The sequence below is a fragment of the Polypterus senegalus genome, chromosome 6, assembly GCF_016835505.1.
Source record: "Polypterus senegalus isolate Bchr_013 chromosome 6, ASM1683550v1, whole genome shotgun sequence".
Classification (NCBI taxonomy): Eukaryota; Metazoa; Chordata; class Cladistia; order Polypteriformes; family Polypteridae; genus Polypterus; species Polypterus senegalus.
This window is the reverse complement of record NC_053159.1, coordinates 39,165,259-39,179,375: the sequence shown is the minus strand read 5'-3', so window position 1 is coordinate 39,179,375 and position 14,117 is coordinate 39,165,259. Positions and strand designations below refer to the sequence as shown.

Genomic DNA, 14,117 nt, shown 5'->3' with positions numbered 1-14,117 from the left:
AATATATAGAACTGTGGGTTTAGCCAGTTACCTTACCAACATGCCAGCCATCACGTTCTGCACCATCAGCAAGTTGTCTTCTGACGAAATTTTACCTCAAAATGAATTAATCATGGTTTGACCCATGTCACCAAGCCATGATGTTTGTTGGTCTGGTCTTGACATCACAAATAACTTGTATGTTAATAAAATATCTCTGCTTGCAGTTAACAAAAGCAGCATCATTGTTTCCAGGTGTCCTTATTGCAATTGGAATGCTGTCATTTGCACCATTTATTTTAGGCAAACTTGGCACTGTGGCAGATTGCCTTTTTTTGTTGCTTGGCACATCATAAGAGCACTGAATGTTGTTTTTTGGCTCCCATCACAGTAGGCGTGACGGAGCTGAAGCTTGACTGAGAAATTCATGACATGTCTGCCAGTTCCCTCTACTAGGTGCCCGTTACCAGAATATCAACCGTTGTTATAACCTGGATATGAACAGTTATAGCAGTCGGTCTTTCAGGCAGTCTGTCTTTTTAATATCTCGTCCAATTCAACACATAGTTCCAAAAAGACAATGGCCCTTGGAAACCTAAATTGTTCCCTTCCTAGGAGGAAGACAGGATAATGTGAAAGTAATGCTGCAGCAAGCCTAGTTTAAGTGGTAAAACAGATTTTATGGAAGGATCACACAGTTTCAAACATGAAAATCTAACAACGCACTTTTGACAGAAATGACTTGCAGCAGGCTGCAACAGTGTATTGGCTGCAAGCTAATGTGCCAAAGAATCTGTGACAGTAAAAGAATTTTCTATGCACAAAAATGAAGCAAAAAGATAGTAACTTTCAGTTAATATAAACTTGCCATATTAAATAACAAAGTAAGAACTGAGTATCACAAAAGGAAAGTGTATGCATTTCCCCAACAAATGACAACAATATTCTTTGTGCTGAACTAATTTCAAACATTGTAGACTTAGAGAAAAATGATGTTGGAACAGATTCTTTGGTGGCGAAATATTGTTGTAGCCAGATATTTACATAATGCTTCGTCAGTAAACTGTCTCTTTCTTAGAAACTGATAAGTTTCTTAAGTTAAAGTACAAGTTTAATTTTGAAGTGTCGGTTTAATGTGATCCTGATTACATAAGCCATATTGAAGTTTGGTTAATTTATTGAAAACTGTTGTTTTTAAGAAAATGTTTCTGTGAGTGTGTTCATTACCCAGCCAGAGACAGTATTGTTACTGTTGTATTTCTATTTATTTTCAGTGTATTATTATGTGAATGCTTTATAAAACCCTATATTTTGTTTAAAATATCTACACGTAATTCATTTACAAAATAAATTTCTTACAGTTTTATACTGTTCTGTTATTTGGTGAAATGTTCAATTTCATGCACTCTATGTGCTTAATTTCAAGTGATTTAAAAATAATCCAACTAATCATCAACAAAATAATCGCCAGATTCATTGAATATTGTTAGTAGCAGCCCTAATTGACACGCACGTGCATGGAAGGAGATTACTGATTTATACAGCTGTTGATTACACTTCTTAAATACTTTATTACAGAGGTATGATTAGTTTAATTTCTTATGTCCTTGCAAATTTCTGATAAATGGACCCACAGAGTCAGTTTTTGGCCATACTAGATTATGCATGTTCTCTTATAAATACTTAACCTTGCAGAGGTGTAGTAGCAGGACCGGGTAACAGATCAAGAGGCTTTAATTAAAATGCTCTCTATTATTTCTAAAGACAAAGGCTATTAGTTAACAGCTACAACTAACAGGCATATAAGTCATTCAATATTATCAATATATATACCAGTGAATACAAACAGTAAAAATCAACACTCACATGTGACAAGTGTGAAAGATTTTTTTAGTAGAGTGTACATGTTTTAGGGCTGCTGGGGAAGTATTTTAGTCAATATAGATCTAAATTGTCAGTCAGCTTCCAGCCTGCTATATCCTAACACAGGGTCATGGGGGTCTCCTGGAGCCAGTCCCAGCCAACACCGGGCGCAAGGCAGGAAGAAATCCTGGGCAGGGCACCAGCCCACTGCAGGACACACACACACGGGACAATTCAGGATCGCCAATCACCTAACCTGCATGTCTTTGGACTGTGGGAGGAAACCCACGCAGACACAGTGAGAACATGCATACTCCACGCAGGGAGGACCCGGGAAGCGAACCTAGGTCTCCTTAGTGTGAGGCAGCAGTGCTACCACTGCGCCACCCAGATCTAAATTGTCTCTATGTAATTTTTCTTCATGTTTATAAAAATGTTTTGAAAGGCAATATTAAAGTCTAGCTGGACTTTTTTTTTTGTTCAGTGAGGCCCCGAAGCATTTGGTAAAAATAGCTCTTTGAATATTTGTTTTTATTGTTAATCTTTTTTTTTTCTTTTTTACTATATAGTCTATAGATTGCACATTTTCAAAAATGCTATTTCTTTGTAATGGCATGTGCTAAATATATTTATTTCTTAGTTACTTCTTATTTGTATTTTGCAAAATAGACATTTTGAATATAAATTAGATTTGTTGTCTCAAATTAATTATTTTGAAAAAAAAAATGTAAAACTCATTTCTTCAGGAATGCATTCAGTTTACCCTGACATTTTGATCATCTCTATCCAGGATGATTTTCAATTGTATCAGGAATTATTTGTTTAGAGTTTTCTTGTAGTATTTACAATTTTGGATTTTATTGTGGTTTATTGTCTGATACTCTATTTCAGAGGTTTTTGTTTCCTTTATTTATTTAGTGTTCTATGTTGATATTTTATTTTATTTATTATTTTTTATCCAATATTATGTATTTGATATTTTTTGCTGTTCTTTCCCCTGTTGTTCATTGTGAAGTTCTGTGAAGTGCTTCAGCTTAGGAAAGGTGCTATACTGTATAAATTTATTTTTATTGCTTCAGTTTATTAAAGTGGTCCCTATGAAAAAAACAGTAGAACTACCCACCGTTTGCCTATGAAATTGGACCATTAGATGCATCTAAACTGGATTCAGTATTGATTATGCCACAATATATACTGTGATAATTTTTAATTATATTTTGATATAAATCTTTGGTTGTACCATCCACCCTTATTATAGAGCATGATATTTAAAGCTTTTTGTCTGTAGGGCCTGAATCATGTTTGTCGTTTTACTTAATGCAATTATTGACAACAACTGATTTAATTGATTTGTACTGTAATTAATGTAAGTGCCAAAAGGAAGCCAGTATAAAATGAGGAAAATCCAAGCAAGGTCTTCAGTGCAAATGCAAGGCACTGACCCTCTTTAAAGGCAACTGTAACAGAGTCTATACATAATATTCAGCACTTTTGAAGTTTAATACTTGTCATCTCAAACCACATTATAATAATGACTCAATAATAAGAATTATTTTGGATGTAAGTGATCATCATTTCCAACTTTCTATGAAGAGTTGCATACGGATGGGCAAGAGTTGCCATAAATGCAAGTTTTCTTGTCAAATTTTCTTTTATAAATCACAATTTTGTTGTAAAGTTGCGCACACGATATTTTGGGCTCCTTGCTCTGTTTATGCATCTATAGTCCGTGCTGTCTTGTGTATATTTTTAACGCAGGCTGTTTTTATTGTTGTTCAGGAGTTATTTTTGACTCAAAATTCAGTCCTGCTTTTCATTTCATCTGCCATCCTTTAGGGTACAAACATGTGAAAAAGTAAGAACCCCATGAAATCTTTTTCTTTTTTAACGTTCAGCATGTTGACATACCAATATTTGATCTGCTTTTATACAGTATCTTTAGATTAAGATAATGTACTTGAAAAGAAAAAAGTACAATTTGACTTTGCAATAATTTATTTCGTAAAAAATAAAATGGATACGCTGTTTTTCTCAGTGGAAAAAATAAATAAAACTTTGGCTCTAATTGCTGGTAATTTTCCCCTTGGAAGAAACAACCTTACAACCTTTAGGTTGTAAGTAAGCATATCCTATAACTGTCTACCATTCTCTGACTTACCACCATGGGCTCCACATAAAGAAGACATGGCATTTAACAAAAAACACTACATCTATTTTTAACATAGCACAAAATAGCAAAAGAATAAATAACACACAGTATTACATAAATATAATACGAAGCACAATCAAAAACAGAATTATATTTAAATAATAAGAAAAACATTAAAATAAACTTGAACTAGATCAGCAACTCTGTCTGTACCATAACAGCTTAGTATTTGTCTGTTTGGCTCTCCTTTTTGCTTTTGATATTATGACCATTTTGAATTTTTAGGTTTTCTGCTTTTGACCTTGTGTTATATAGGATTTGAGATTTTGAATTTTATGGACTTTATTTATCCCAGTGACCCTGTTCCAGATAAGTGGTATTCCTGCCTTTCAAGGTGAGTGGCTTCATTTGTCATGATCCAGAGGTAATCAGTGCGACAGGTTAAAGGTCGGATATAAGATCCACAGGATTCCAAAAACAGTCAAAACCTTTTGATGAAATTCTGTCTTGTTCTTGTACTTTTCTATTGACTTTTTTGCTTCAATCTTTTTACCTCAATTATGTCTCATGTTGTTTTTTTTGTAGTCAATTGATTTCCCAGATTCTAGAAAAGTTCTTCTGTCAGTGCGCTGTCAATACATTGGCAATGTAATGAACCACCCCCATCTGGAATGCATTTCTGCCTTTTTCCCAATGCTGCTGGGATAGATAGCATAGATTCAAGATGTTGGCAAAACCTAAATACACATAGTGAGAATGAATAAATTACAAACAGAGTTTACACAATTTTGCTGTAACTAATCGTCCTATCACTACTCAGTAAGCTTTTTCATCTTAATATTTAAAGCATTAAACTGCACTATCAGTGTTTGAGTTTAATGTGTGACCGAGTGGGGTGGGATATTCACCTGTGTATAACAACAAATAGAGGGATATTCAGTAGGCTTGGGGAGATTTTACTGGTTTGGAGGGGAATTTAGGATAATGTTTAATAATATTGCATATGCATTGATATTGTTTAAACCTGCACTGATATTATGATGCTGAAACTCTTCAAAGCAAAGGATGTTTGTTAGTTTATTTTTCTACAGTAAATGGCCAAAGATTGAAAAAGGCATTCTCCTTGACTAATAACGCTCACTTCTGTTATTTATATCCTTAACAGTTCTAAGAGCATCAAATTGCTAAATCTCATACATATTAATTGTCTGACTAACTGACACTGAGACAGATTTTACAGCAGATGCATAAAGTAATGTTTTATTTACATTTATATGTGACGTTCTCAGGATTCCTTTTGAAATGCTCTATTGTGCACTTTTCTACATTTCCCCATTGTTTTCACAGCCTACAAAAATGGCAGTTGCAGATCCTACTCCAAGCAGACCTAAGGTTTTTACTCAGTAACTTAAGATTGTCTGTGTTCCAAAATTCAGACATTTATCCAGTGAAAATCTTGCTAAAATTTCACTTTCATTTTGTAACGTGTGAATCACTGACTTGCACCCCAATACATGAGACTGGGTCTCAGTACTTTAGCAAAACCAGCTTTATTCAGCCTGAAACAGGAACAGCCGGGTTATTTATTACTGCGGGAGCTACCACTCTCCTATACACAGACACAGCAAAGGGGCATAGTTGGGTTCATGTCAGTGGCCAAGTTATACTGTTCCCTGCATGTATAATGTCCCTTGCATCACCTATTGGCCCGCGGCGCTTTGCTGCTGTGCTGCAAACCTGTGGTTGCCTCGGCAGCGGACAAGCACTCCTCCACAGACTCGGCAGTCGTGCTTTGTTGTGCCATCCTGTTGGGGGGTGTTCTAAAAGAGTTCAGAAACCTCACAATATGGTTATAGATTCTGTCTGTATGCTCCAGTGACTTCTTGATAAAGCACTTTACACTGTGAGAGTTTGTAGATAAGCATTCATACTTCCTTGAATGCCTCTTTTCTTATCAATATGATATGCAGGTCTGATTTTTAAAATGCTCAATCTTTTCTGTCAGCTTTCAAAAAGCAGAGGTACCTCTGCTAAGGCAGAGGCATAGAGACTTCCTTCCATAAGCTGCAGTGATTTTTGATAAGACTATATTTATCAGTGAATCCGTGGTAACCAGTGGGTTGACCCAATATTGTGTTTTCAGAGTGACACTGCCTCTGCTTGAGAATCGGCCCTAATATGTTACTATGGGGCAAACTTATCATGTTTTATGCAAGTAAGAAGTTTCCTCAAGCTACCTTGAAAAAAATGTACACAAAATGTAATTTTTTTTTGTAGTCACACCCTTTACGTATTATGTGTTACTTTGTGGTACTGTATAAGCTAGGTGAACAGCTGTCAAACCGGTTTTGTGATTCCCGTTTGATTTTGTTATGATTAAGAGTTTATACAGGCAGGCGACTGCAGTAAAAAAGAAAGTTTAGACTGTTGAATGGGCATTCTGACACATTTAAGTGAGTCAAGCCATTTAGCTCAGATCATGAGCAAAAGCTAGATCTTTTGGCTCCGAAACAACTTTATATTCAGTACAAGTACAATTTTTAAATATCAAGAAAAATCTTCAATATTTTAACCAATGGTTGGTGCCCTTATTTTATTTATGTTATTAAAATGCATTCAAATGCTACTTGTTCTGTAACATGTACTCATCTTGTTTTTTAGCCTTCTATTCTAGCTGAATTTACTAATCTGAGTAGTTAGTGCCATTCTTATTAAAAGTGGAAGACTTAGAGATTTCAAATTTAAATGGAAATGCACGTGATACTTGGATGTTGGAAGTTCATGTAAACAGAGTGTGAACAGTAGTACTTTAACAGAAGCAGAGAGATACTGGATTCCAGACAAAAATTCATCTCAAGAAGCCAGTGGACCCTAAAAGAAAAAAATTAGGCGCTAATAGCTTTCATTTAGGTGCCAAATAATACAATGAGTAAAATATTAATCTTTCAATCTCTTACTTTTCTAACCTCCATGTATGTGTCTTAATTATTTTCCTTCTCCTGTGCAGTACATCCTATCCTTGTGCTTTTGTGTCCATCTTGATGATATGAGTTAATGATTGTCATCATAACCTTAAAACTATGTTCTGTCATTAAGAACAGTGTATGTTACTCAGGCTCTGAGAATGTCAGTGTCAGAGGGCCATCCAGTGTCATTTGGTCTTCTTTTACTTGTGTTTGAAGTGAGGCAGCGTTTGACAAAGGACTCAGGATCAAACTGCTCAAGTAATGGGCCTTCTGTGCTGATCCTGACTAAATCTTTGAAGGTTGAGACATTGAGTGAGTTTTGTTCTTTTGATTTTATTCTGTTCTATGCTGTAAAGCCACGTTTACACGGAGCTTCTGAAATAATAATAATAATAATAATAATAATAATAATAATAATAATAATAATGTAATTTTTAATTATATAACACTTTTTCCATGCTCAATAGACACAAGTACATATGATCTTAACAAGATGTTGAATATTGTGGAAAACTGGCAGAAGAGCCTTACTGCACAGAAATACTTTGTACAAACCATTAAAAAACTTGTGTGAGAAGTGGCATTTAATCAGAATTTTTAGCAGACTCCATTCTGTTTGTACTGCCTTGACATCAAATGCATTTTGTAGCAACACTTCTCTTCTCCAAATGTATTTAACACTAGAATTACCAAAGATTACGAGAAAACTCGTAAATCCAGCCCACCAAAGACTATAACCGAAGAAAAAGAAATCAGGTTAGTGTTGCTGGTTATCCTGATTTCCTGGGTAGTACAGTGGTTAGAGCTGCTGACTCCTATTCAGAAGGTCCTATGTTCGAGTCTTAACGTCTTCCTTATTGTTACTGTTATACAATAAAAGCATACATTTGAGTCTGTAACAGACAGTGTAAATGTATGGTACTTGTAAAGGTTAGCGTTTTTTTTTTGTATTCAGTTTTATTCTCTCAGTCGCATTCACGCTCGCCCCGATCTGACTCGACTGTTTTCAGATAAAGACGAGCTATAACAGAGGTGAACTCAAATCAGAGAAAGAGAACAGAAGCCCTTCCCGCAAGAAACATCCACTCACATACAAGAACAACACAGCTGCACCTGGCATAAAGGTGAAAGATGGCACAGCTTTGGATACAGCTTGTCCTTCAAAGAAACAGCACGGCTTACTTAGCTTGCCAACATATCGTGCAAACTCCTGTTTGTGATTATGTTTTGTGATGGTCTTTACATAAGAAGCATTTATATGCTACTTATATAAAAGCCAGATCGAATGTTGCTTATCTTGATTTATTTACTTATCTTCCTACAGCATAAAGTCACAAGTAGACTACAGAGCTTCCTCTGTTTGATCGACAAGGGCATGCTCACAAATTACATATGTAATGCCACGAAAAATACCTGCCGACACCTTAGTATGCGAGCAATGGTATGAGAATGCAGTTAGACTTTTTTTTTGGCACATACACCACGCTAGTGTTTAGATCTGGACGGTGTAGCGTTGGCGAGCTCTGTAAGCCATGCTGTTTCTTTGAAGGACAGGTGATTTGCAGGATGACGCCAGACCTTGTCCTGTATCCAAACGATGGCATCTTTCGCCTTTATGCCTGGTGCAGCTGCATTGTTCTTATATGTGAGTGGATGTTTCTTGCGGGGAGGGCTTCTGTTCTCTTTCTCTGATCTGTTATAGCACGTCTTTATTTGAAAACAGCAGTGGCAGATCGGGGCGAGCATGAACGCAACAGAGAGAATAACACTGAATAAAAAAAGCTAACTTTGACAAGCATTATAAATTTACAGCAGCTGTTACCGACGCAAATCAAATGTATGTTTTTATTGTATAATATTAACAATAAGAGCAGCTGTCTACTCAAATTGGTAAACTTTATAAGCTGCCATCATCGAACCCAGAAGCTCTTGATTGGGAGTCAGCAGTTCCTAGCATTGCACCACGCAAGCTGTCGTATTAACCGCCTACTGTAACCTTTCTTTTTTCTTCAGTTATATTCTTAAATGTACAATACAGGACATAAAATGAACTATTCCAAATGTCATATATACCCAAGTCTCTCTTTTTTTTGTCAGTGCGGCTTTGACATCATGGATCAGAAGGTGCATACTAATTCAGCGTGAGCAGGAACACTCAAGAATAAAACTGAATAAAAAAAAATTCACATCCACAGTCATTCTCAGTCACGCACACCACTCACATCCATGTCCAAAGTTTTCCCAGTCTCGTTTACGCACAAGATCTGACACGGTTTTCAAATAAAGAGGGGGTACAACCCAACATGTTATGGGGGGTATATTTGTGGGAGCTTGAACATGACTGAGAGAATAAAACTGAAAAAAACCCCGCTAACTTTAACTATAAATTTACAGACACAAATCAAATGTATGTTTTCATTGTATGATATTAACAATAACAGCAGTTCACTACTCAAAATGGTAAATTTGGGAAGCAGCTGATATTGAAACTGTGACCTCTTGATTGGAAGGCAGCAGTTCTTAGCATTGCACCACACAAGCTGTCGTAGCAACTGCCTACCGTAACCGAGTTTCTTTTTTCTTCTGTTAAATTCTTGACTAGAAGTGCACTTGTTTTGTTATACTTGTACCTTTTGTGAAAATGTTTATTTCATATTTGCATTTCAGGCTTCACACATTATACATTTCATGTCTACATTTTATCAATTATTACTAAAACATGAAAAACGTTTCTGTGTTAACAACATTTTTACATAGATTTTTGATGACACTGAACACACATGAAATGTATGTATTCCAAATGATGATATACTATTTTACCCTATAAAGGTCCAGCACTTCACTCGAAGATAAACACTGAGCACTGAGAAACTTCTTTGTGAAATGAACTGCAGAGGTGGGCGGGGGGGATGGGTAACCAGGCTGCTTGCTGCGTATCAACACATTTACAGGATAAAAGACGCTGACGGAGAGGTGAGAAAGGATTTAATGTGATCCGGATTTATGAGTTTTCTTGTAGGCACTGGTAATTCTAGTGTTAAATCATCTGGCCATGAATCATGATAGAAGATTGAGAATTAACAAATGATTGTAGACTCATGTGAAGTTCTTCGATGTGTATTACCTCTCATATTTTCAAACCTGCTTTCCAGTTTCTTGAATGTAACGTTCACTGTTTTCTCAACATACAATTGAAGGTCAACTCTAAAGATGATGAGGCTTGTGCCTTTGGGTTGGATATTCTAAAAGGTAGTGCCTGTACTGGTACTACTTACTGACTTTCTCCGTTTTTGAGGTTTCAGTTTGTCTGAGATCTGTATGTTATCCTTGGGCATCACATTTTTATGTTGAGCAAGTGATTTTAGCCAAGTGGCTGTGGAAACTCCTGCAACTTTCCATTTCCTTAATGGTCTGTCTGACATTGCCTTGATTATGAGAACACAATTGTCAATAGCTACTAAAGCTTGAGGCAAAATCAAAATAATTCTTCTGAAGTGTAATACTTAACTTGGAGATTTCCCAAAGAAGTTTTGGAGAAAGTAACAAAATGTCACTAGAGGCAGTCTCTCCATTTTCTGTGCAATGTGCTTTGTTCTTCCTTTAATGTCAGTGTTTTTTGAACTTGCAGCCAGGTGTCCCATATGGTGATGCACAGCTGAACTGTTTGATCTAAATGCAGAAAAACAAAAAGCTCAGTAAATGTGGGGCAGCTGATGCTGGATATTCATTGCAGTAGATGTGTGTATAGAACAGCCTAATTGCACACCGATCACACTAAGCTCATGCTTGCTTGTAGGGCTGGTATGTTTTCAATATCAGCTGTCGTAAGTCTTAGACTTTTTCAGTTAATAGCTGTCCAGTGTTCATTTTGAAAGCAGAAGACCTGGAGCACTCGTTGTACCATGTTTTCTATACAGTGGTGTCGAGAACCATCTTTGGCTGAATAATGCAAAATGCCAGCCATTTTTTTCCTTCCCCATTTTTAAATATATTGCACTCCTCAGGTAAAAATTGTCCATTATCCTTAGCTTATCTGAGCAGAGGGGGTGGTGTGGCTGTTGAAGAACAGTCAAGTCAATGAAGTCTGATGCAGTTTTAGGTGAGGAAAAAGATTAGTTATGCTGCCTGCTTTGGTAGCAAACTTTTTGAGTTTAGTTTACAAAATACCTCACTTTGTTGTACATCTAAACTCTCAAAGCTAAGCCATCTCTATATAAACCAGTAAACCCCTGATTCTGTAAAGAATCACAAATCCAAGAATGGCAATCACTTTCTGTTCCTTGCGATCTTTGCAGGGATGAAAAATCATGGAGGGGTGGAGCGTCCTGGGAAAGTTTTCATTTAATTAAATAAATATATTTGTACTAAAATTAACCAATTTATTAAAACTAAAATTGAAATGTAATTGTTATATCATTTAAGTCCAAAATGTCTTTGAGTTGCTGCACCCATAAGTAAAAAAAATATCGGAGTGCAAAGGTTTAAATGAAGTAAATTGGAAACAAAAAATTCATAAAATGGTAAATTCCAAATAGTTAATCAAAAATTTCCTTATAAACAACATTTTTAGTAAAGATAGTTTCCTGTCCTTGAATCAGCTCTACCTGATATGGAGTAGTTCAAACCTTCACTTTAACGTCACACGAACGCCGGACTCTTGAAAAGGTAACATAAAGTTGTTCATGTCCAAATACAGGCTCAGATAGGTAAATCCCTACTTTGTCCATGCTGGTGTTTCAGAAGTGCATTGTAGGCACCTTCATTCATTGTTTTTATCCATGGGGGCTCATTTTTGTATTTCTGATCTTTGATCTCTTTCTTTTTGGAGCCATGACTCCTTTGCTTCTGGTGTTTTAGAAGCACGTTGTAGGCACCTTCGTTCATTGTTTTCATCTCGTTTTTGTTTTTCTGTATCTGTGTCATTAGCTAGAAGTCGTTTGGTGTTAGGAATCATAATTGAACTTACTTTTAACACTGAATTACCCTAATGTGATTCAAATAAGCCACACTGACAGCTGCCACACTGACTGCTGGCACAGTGGATTAGAGCACACTGACTGCTGGCACTGTGTAGTGGAGTAGCTGCTGGCACTGTGGAGTGGAGAACACTGACTGCTGGCACTGTGGAGTAGCTGACTGGTGGCACTGTCAGTAGTCACCACTACGTCAAGTTTAAATATGTCACCATGGCAACTTGTAGGCGTGCATGCTTTACCTCAAGTTTACTTTACAGGTTGTGTTGTGTGGTTTGGGCACCACCTACTGACTCTGGGAAGCCGCTGGGTTTGACTCTGGAGCGCTAAGGTGCCGTGCGTGTGTGCTTTCGGCACGGCTTGCTTCTGGCCTTTGGCATCCGTGCATATATACAACCTTCGTTTAGTAATTATAAATGAGTATGTGTTTATTGTTTTGTGTGTTTGCTTTTCTCTACTGCTGTGTCTTTATGTGTGTCCTCAATGTTCCTACTTGATCACCTTATCAGATTATCTGTAAACATTTGATCCCTAAAAAAAGAAAAAAGCCACCCAGCAGCCATTAACACTACTACTACTACTACTACTACTACTACTGTATTCAGTTAAAGTCCATTAGCCAAAGTAGAAATATTAGCACTTCTCCCAATATAAACAATAAATAGATGATAAACATAGTTCTCCTGTACAGTATTTCAAGACTTTGTTTTACTGAAATTTAAAAAAAAAAATTATTCCCATTAGTAAAGAATTGTGTTGATAATTAGTTGATTTGTCATTGTGTTTGTTCATTAACCGATGAAGAATGAACAGAAATTTTTTTTACCTTGGTATTTTGTTTGTCCTTCCACAGCAAATGGACAGCCACGCACAGACCAGCTCTTTTTCTTCCTCTCCCTGTGCTGATTCTTCAGAATCACCAATCTGCCATAATCCCAACTCTGCTCCACGCTATGGTACTGTGATTCCCAATCGCATCTTTGTTGGTGGCTTTGACTTAAAAGTAAGTGTCCTTGTAATTTTGACTTAATAACACTTGTTATCCTAGCTAATGTAATTTATAGTAGGTGCTCTTTTGGCAGATATATATTTCTTTGAAAGATGTATGAATAATTGTTTAAAGAGGAAAGGTGGTGTGCAAAGTAAAGATTTATTGCTTTAAGGAGTATAAAACTTGATGGCCATTGATATGTTTAAACTACACAAAGTAAAATTCATTTTTATCATTTTAGGCATCTGCGATTAGCTTATTCGTACATAGGTTATTATTTTTTTTTTATTTTCCTTTTGTGCATTCTTGTTCATTTACAGTCAGGTATCTCTATACTAATAAAAGGCAAAGCCCTCACTGACTGACTGACTGACTGACTGACTGACTGACTGACTGACTGACTCACTCACTCACTCACTCACTCACTCACTCACTCACTCTCTGACTCATCACTAATTCTCCAACTTCCCGTGTAAGTAGAAGGCTGAAATTTCACAGGCTCATTCCTTACAGCTTACTTACAAAAGTTAAGCAGGTTTCATTTCGAAATTCTACCCATAACGGTCAACAACGTCCGCCATGTTGAACTTTCTTATTCATGGCCCCATCTTCACGAAATTTTGTAGGCGGCTTCCCTGCGCTAACCGAAACCAATGTACATACTTATTTCTGTGGTATGAATCCACTGTCAGCCGCCATATTGAACTTTCCAACGTCACTAATTCTCCAACTTCCCGTGTAGGTAGAAGGCTGAAATTTGGAAGGCTCATTCCTTACGGCTTACTTACAAAAGTTAAGCAGGTTTAATTTCGAAATTCTACGCATAACGGTCATAACGGTCAACAACGTCCGCCATGTTGAACTTTCTTATTTATGGCCCCATCTTCACGAAATTTGGTAGGCGGCTTCCCTGCACTAACCGAAACCAATGTACGTACTTATTTTGGTGGTATGACGCCACTCTCAGCTGCCATATTGAACTTTCCAACGTCACTAATTCTCCAAATTCCCGTGTAAGTAGAAGGCTGAAATTTGGTACTTATTTAAGTGGTATGATGCCACTGTCGGCCACCATATTGAACTTTTCAACAGTCTTTCTTACTTATGGGCCCATCTTCAAGAAATTTGGTACGCGGGTTCCCAACGCTAACTGAATCCTACTTACGTACATATATATGTCCATAGCCTGCAGCTCA

The 14,117-nt window shown here is 36.7% G+C and overlaps 1 protein-coding gene across 3 annotated transcripts in view; it reads left to right on the top strand.

Moving 5' to 3' along the window:
- rftn2 (raftlin family member 2) overlaps nt 1–14,117 on the top strand; it is a 336,974-nt gene that overhangs the window by 31,499 nt on the left and 291,358 nt on the right. For all 3 annotated transcript variants that reach the window (XM_039755878.1, XM_039755880.1, XM_039755879.1), the window contains exon 2: nt 12,784–12,933. In XM_039755878.1, coding sequence (XP_039611812.1) covers nt 12,784–12,933 — 150 coding nt within the window. The remainder of the gene's footprint in view (nt 1–12,783; nt 12,934–14,117) is intronic.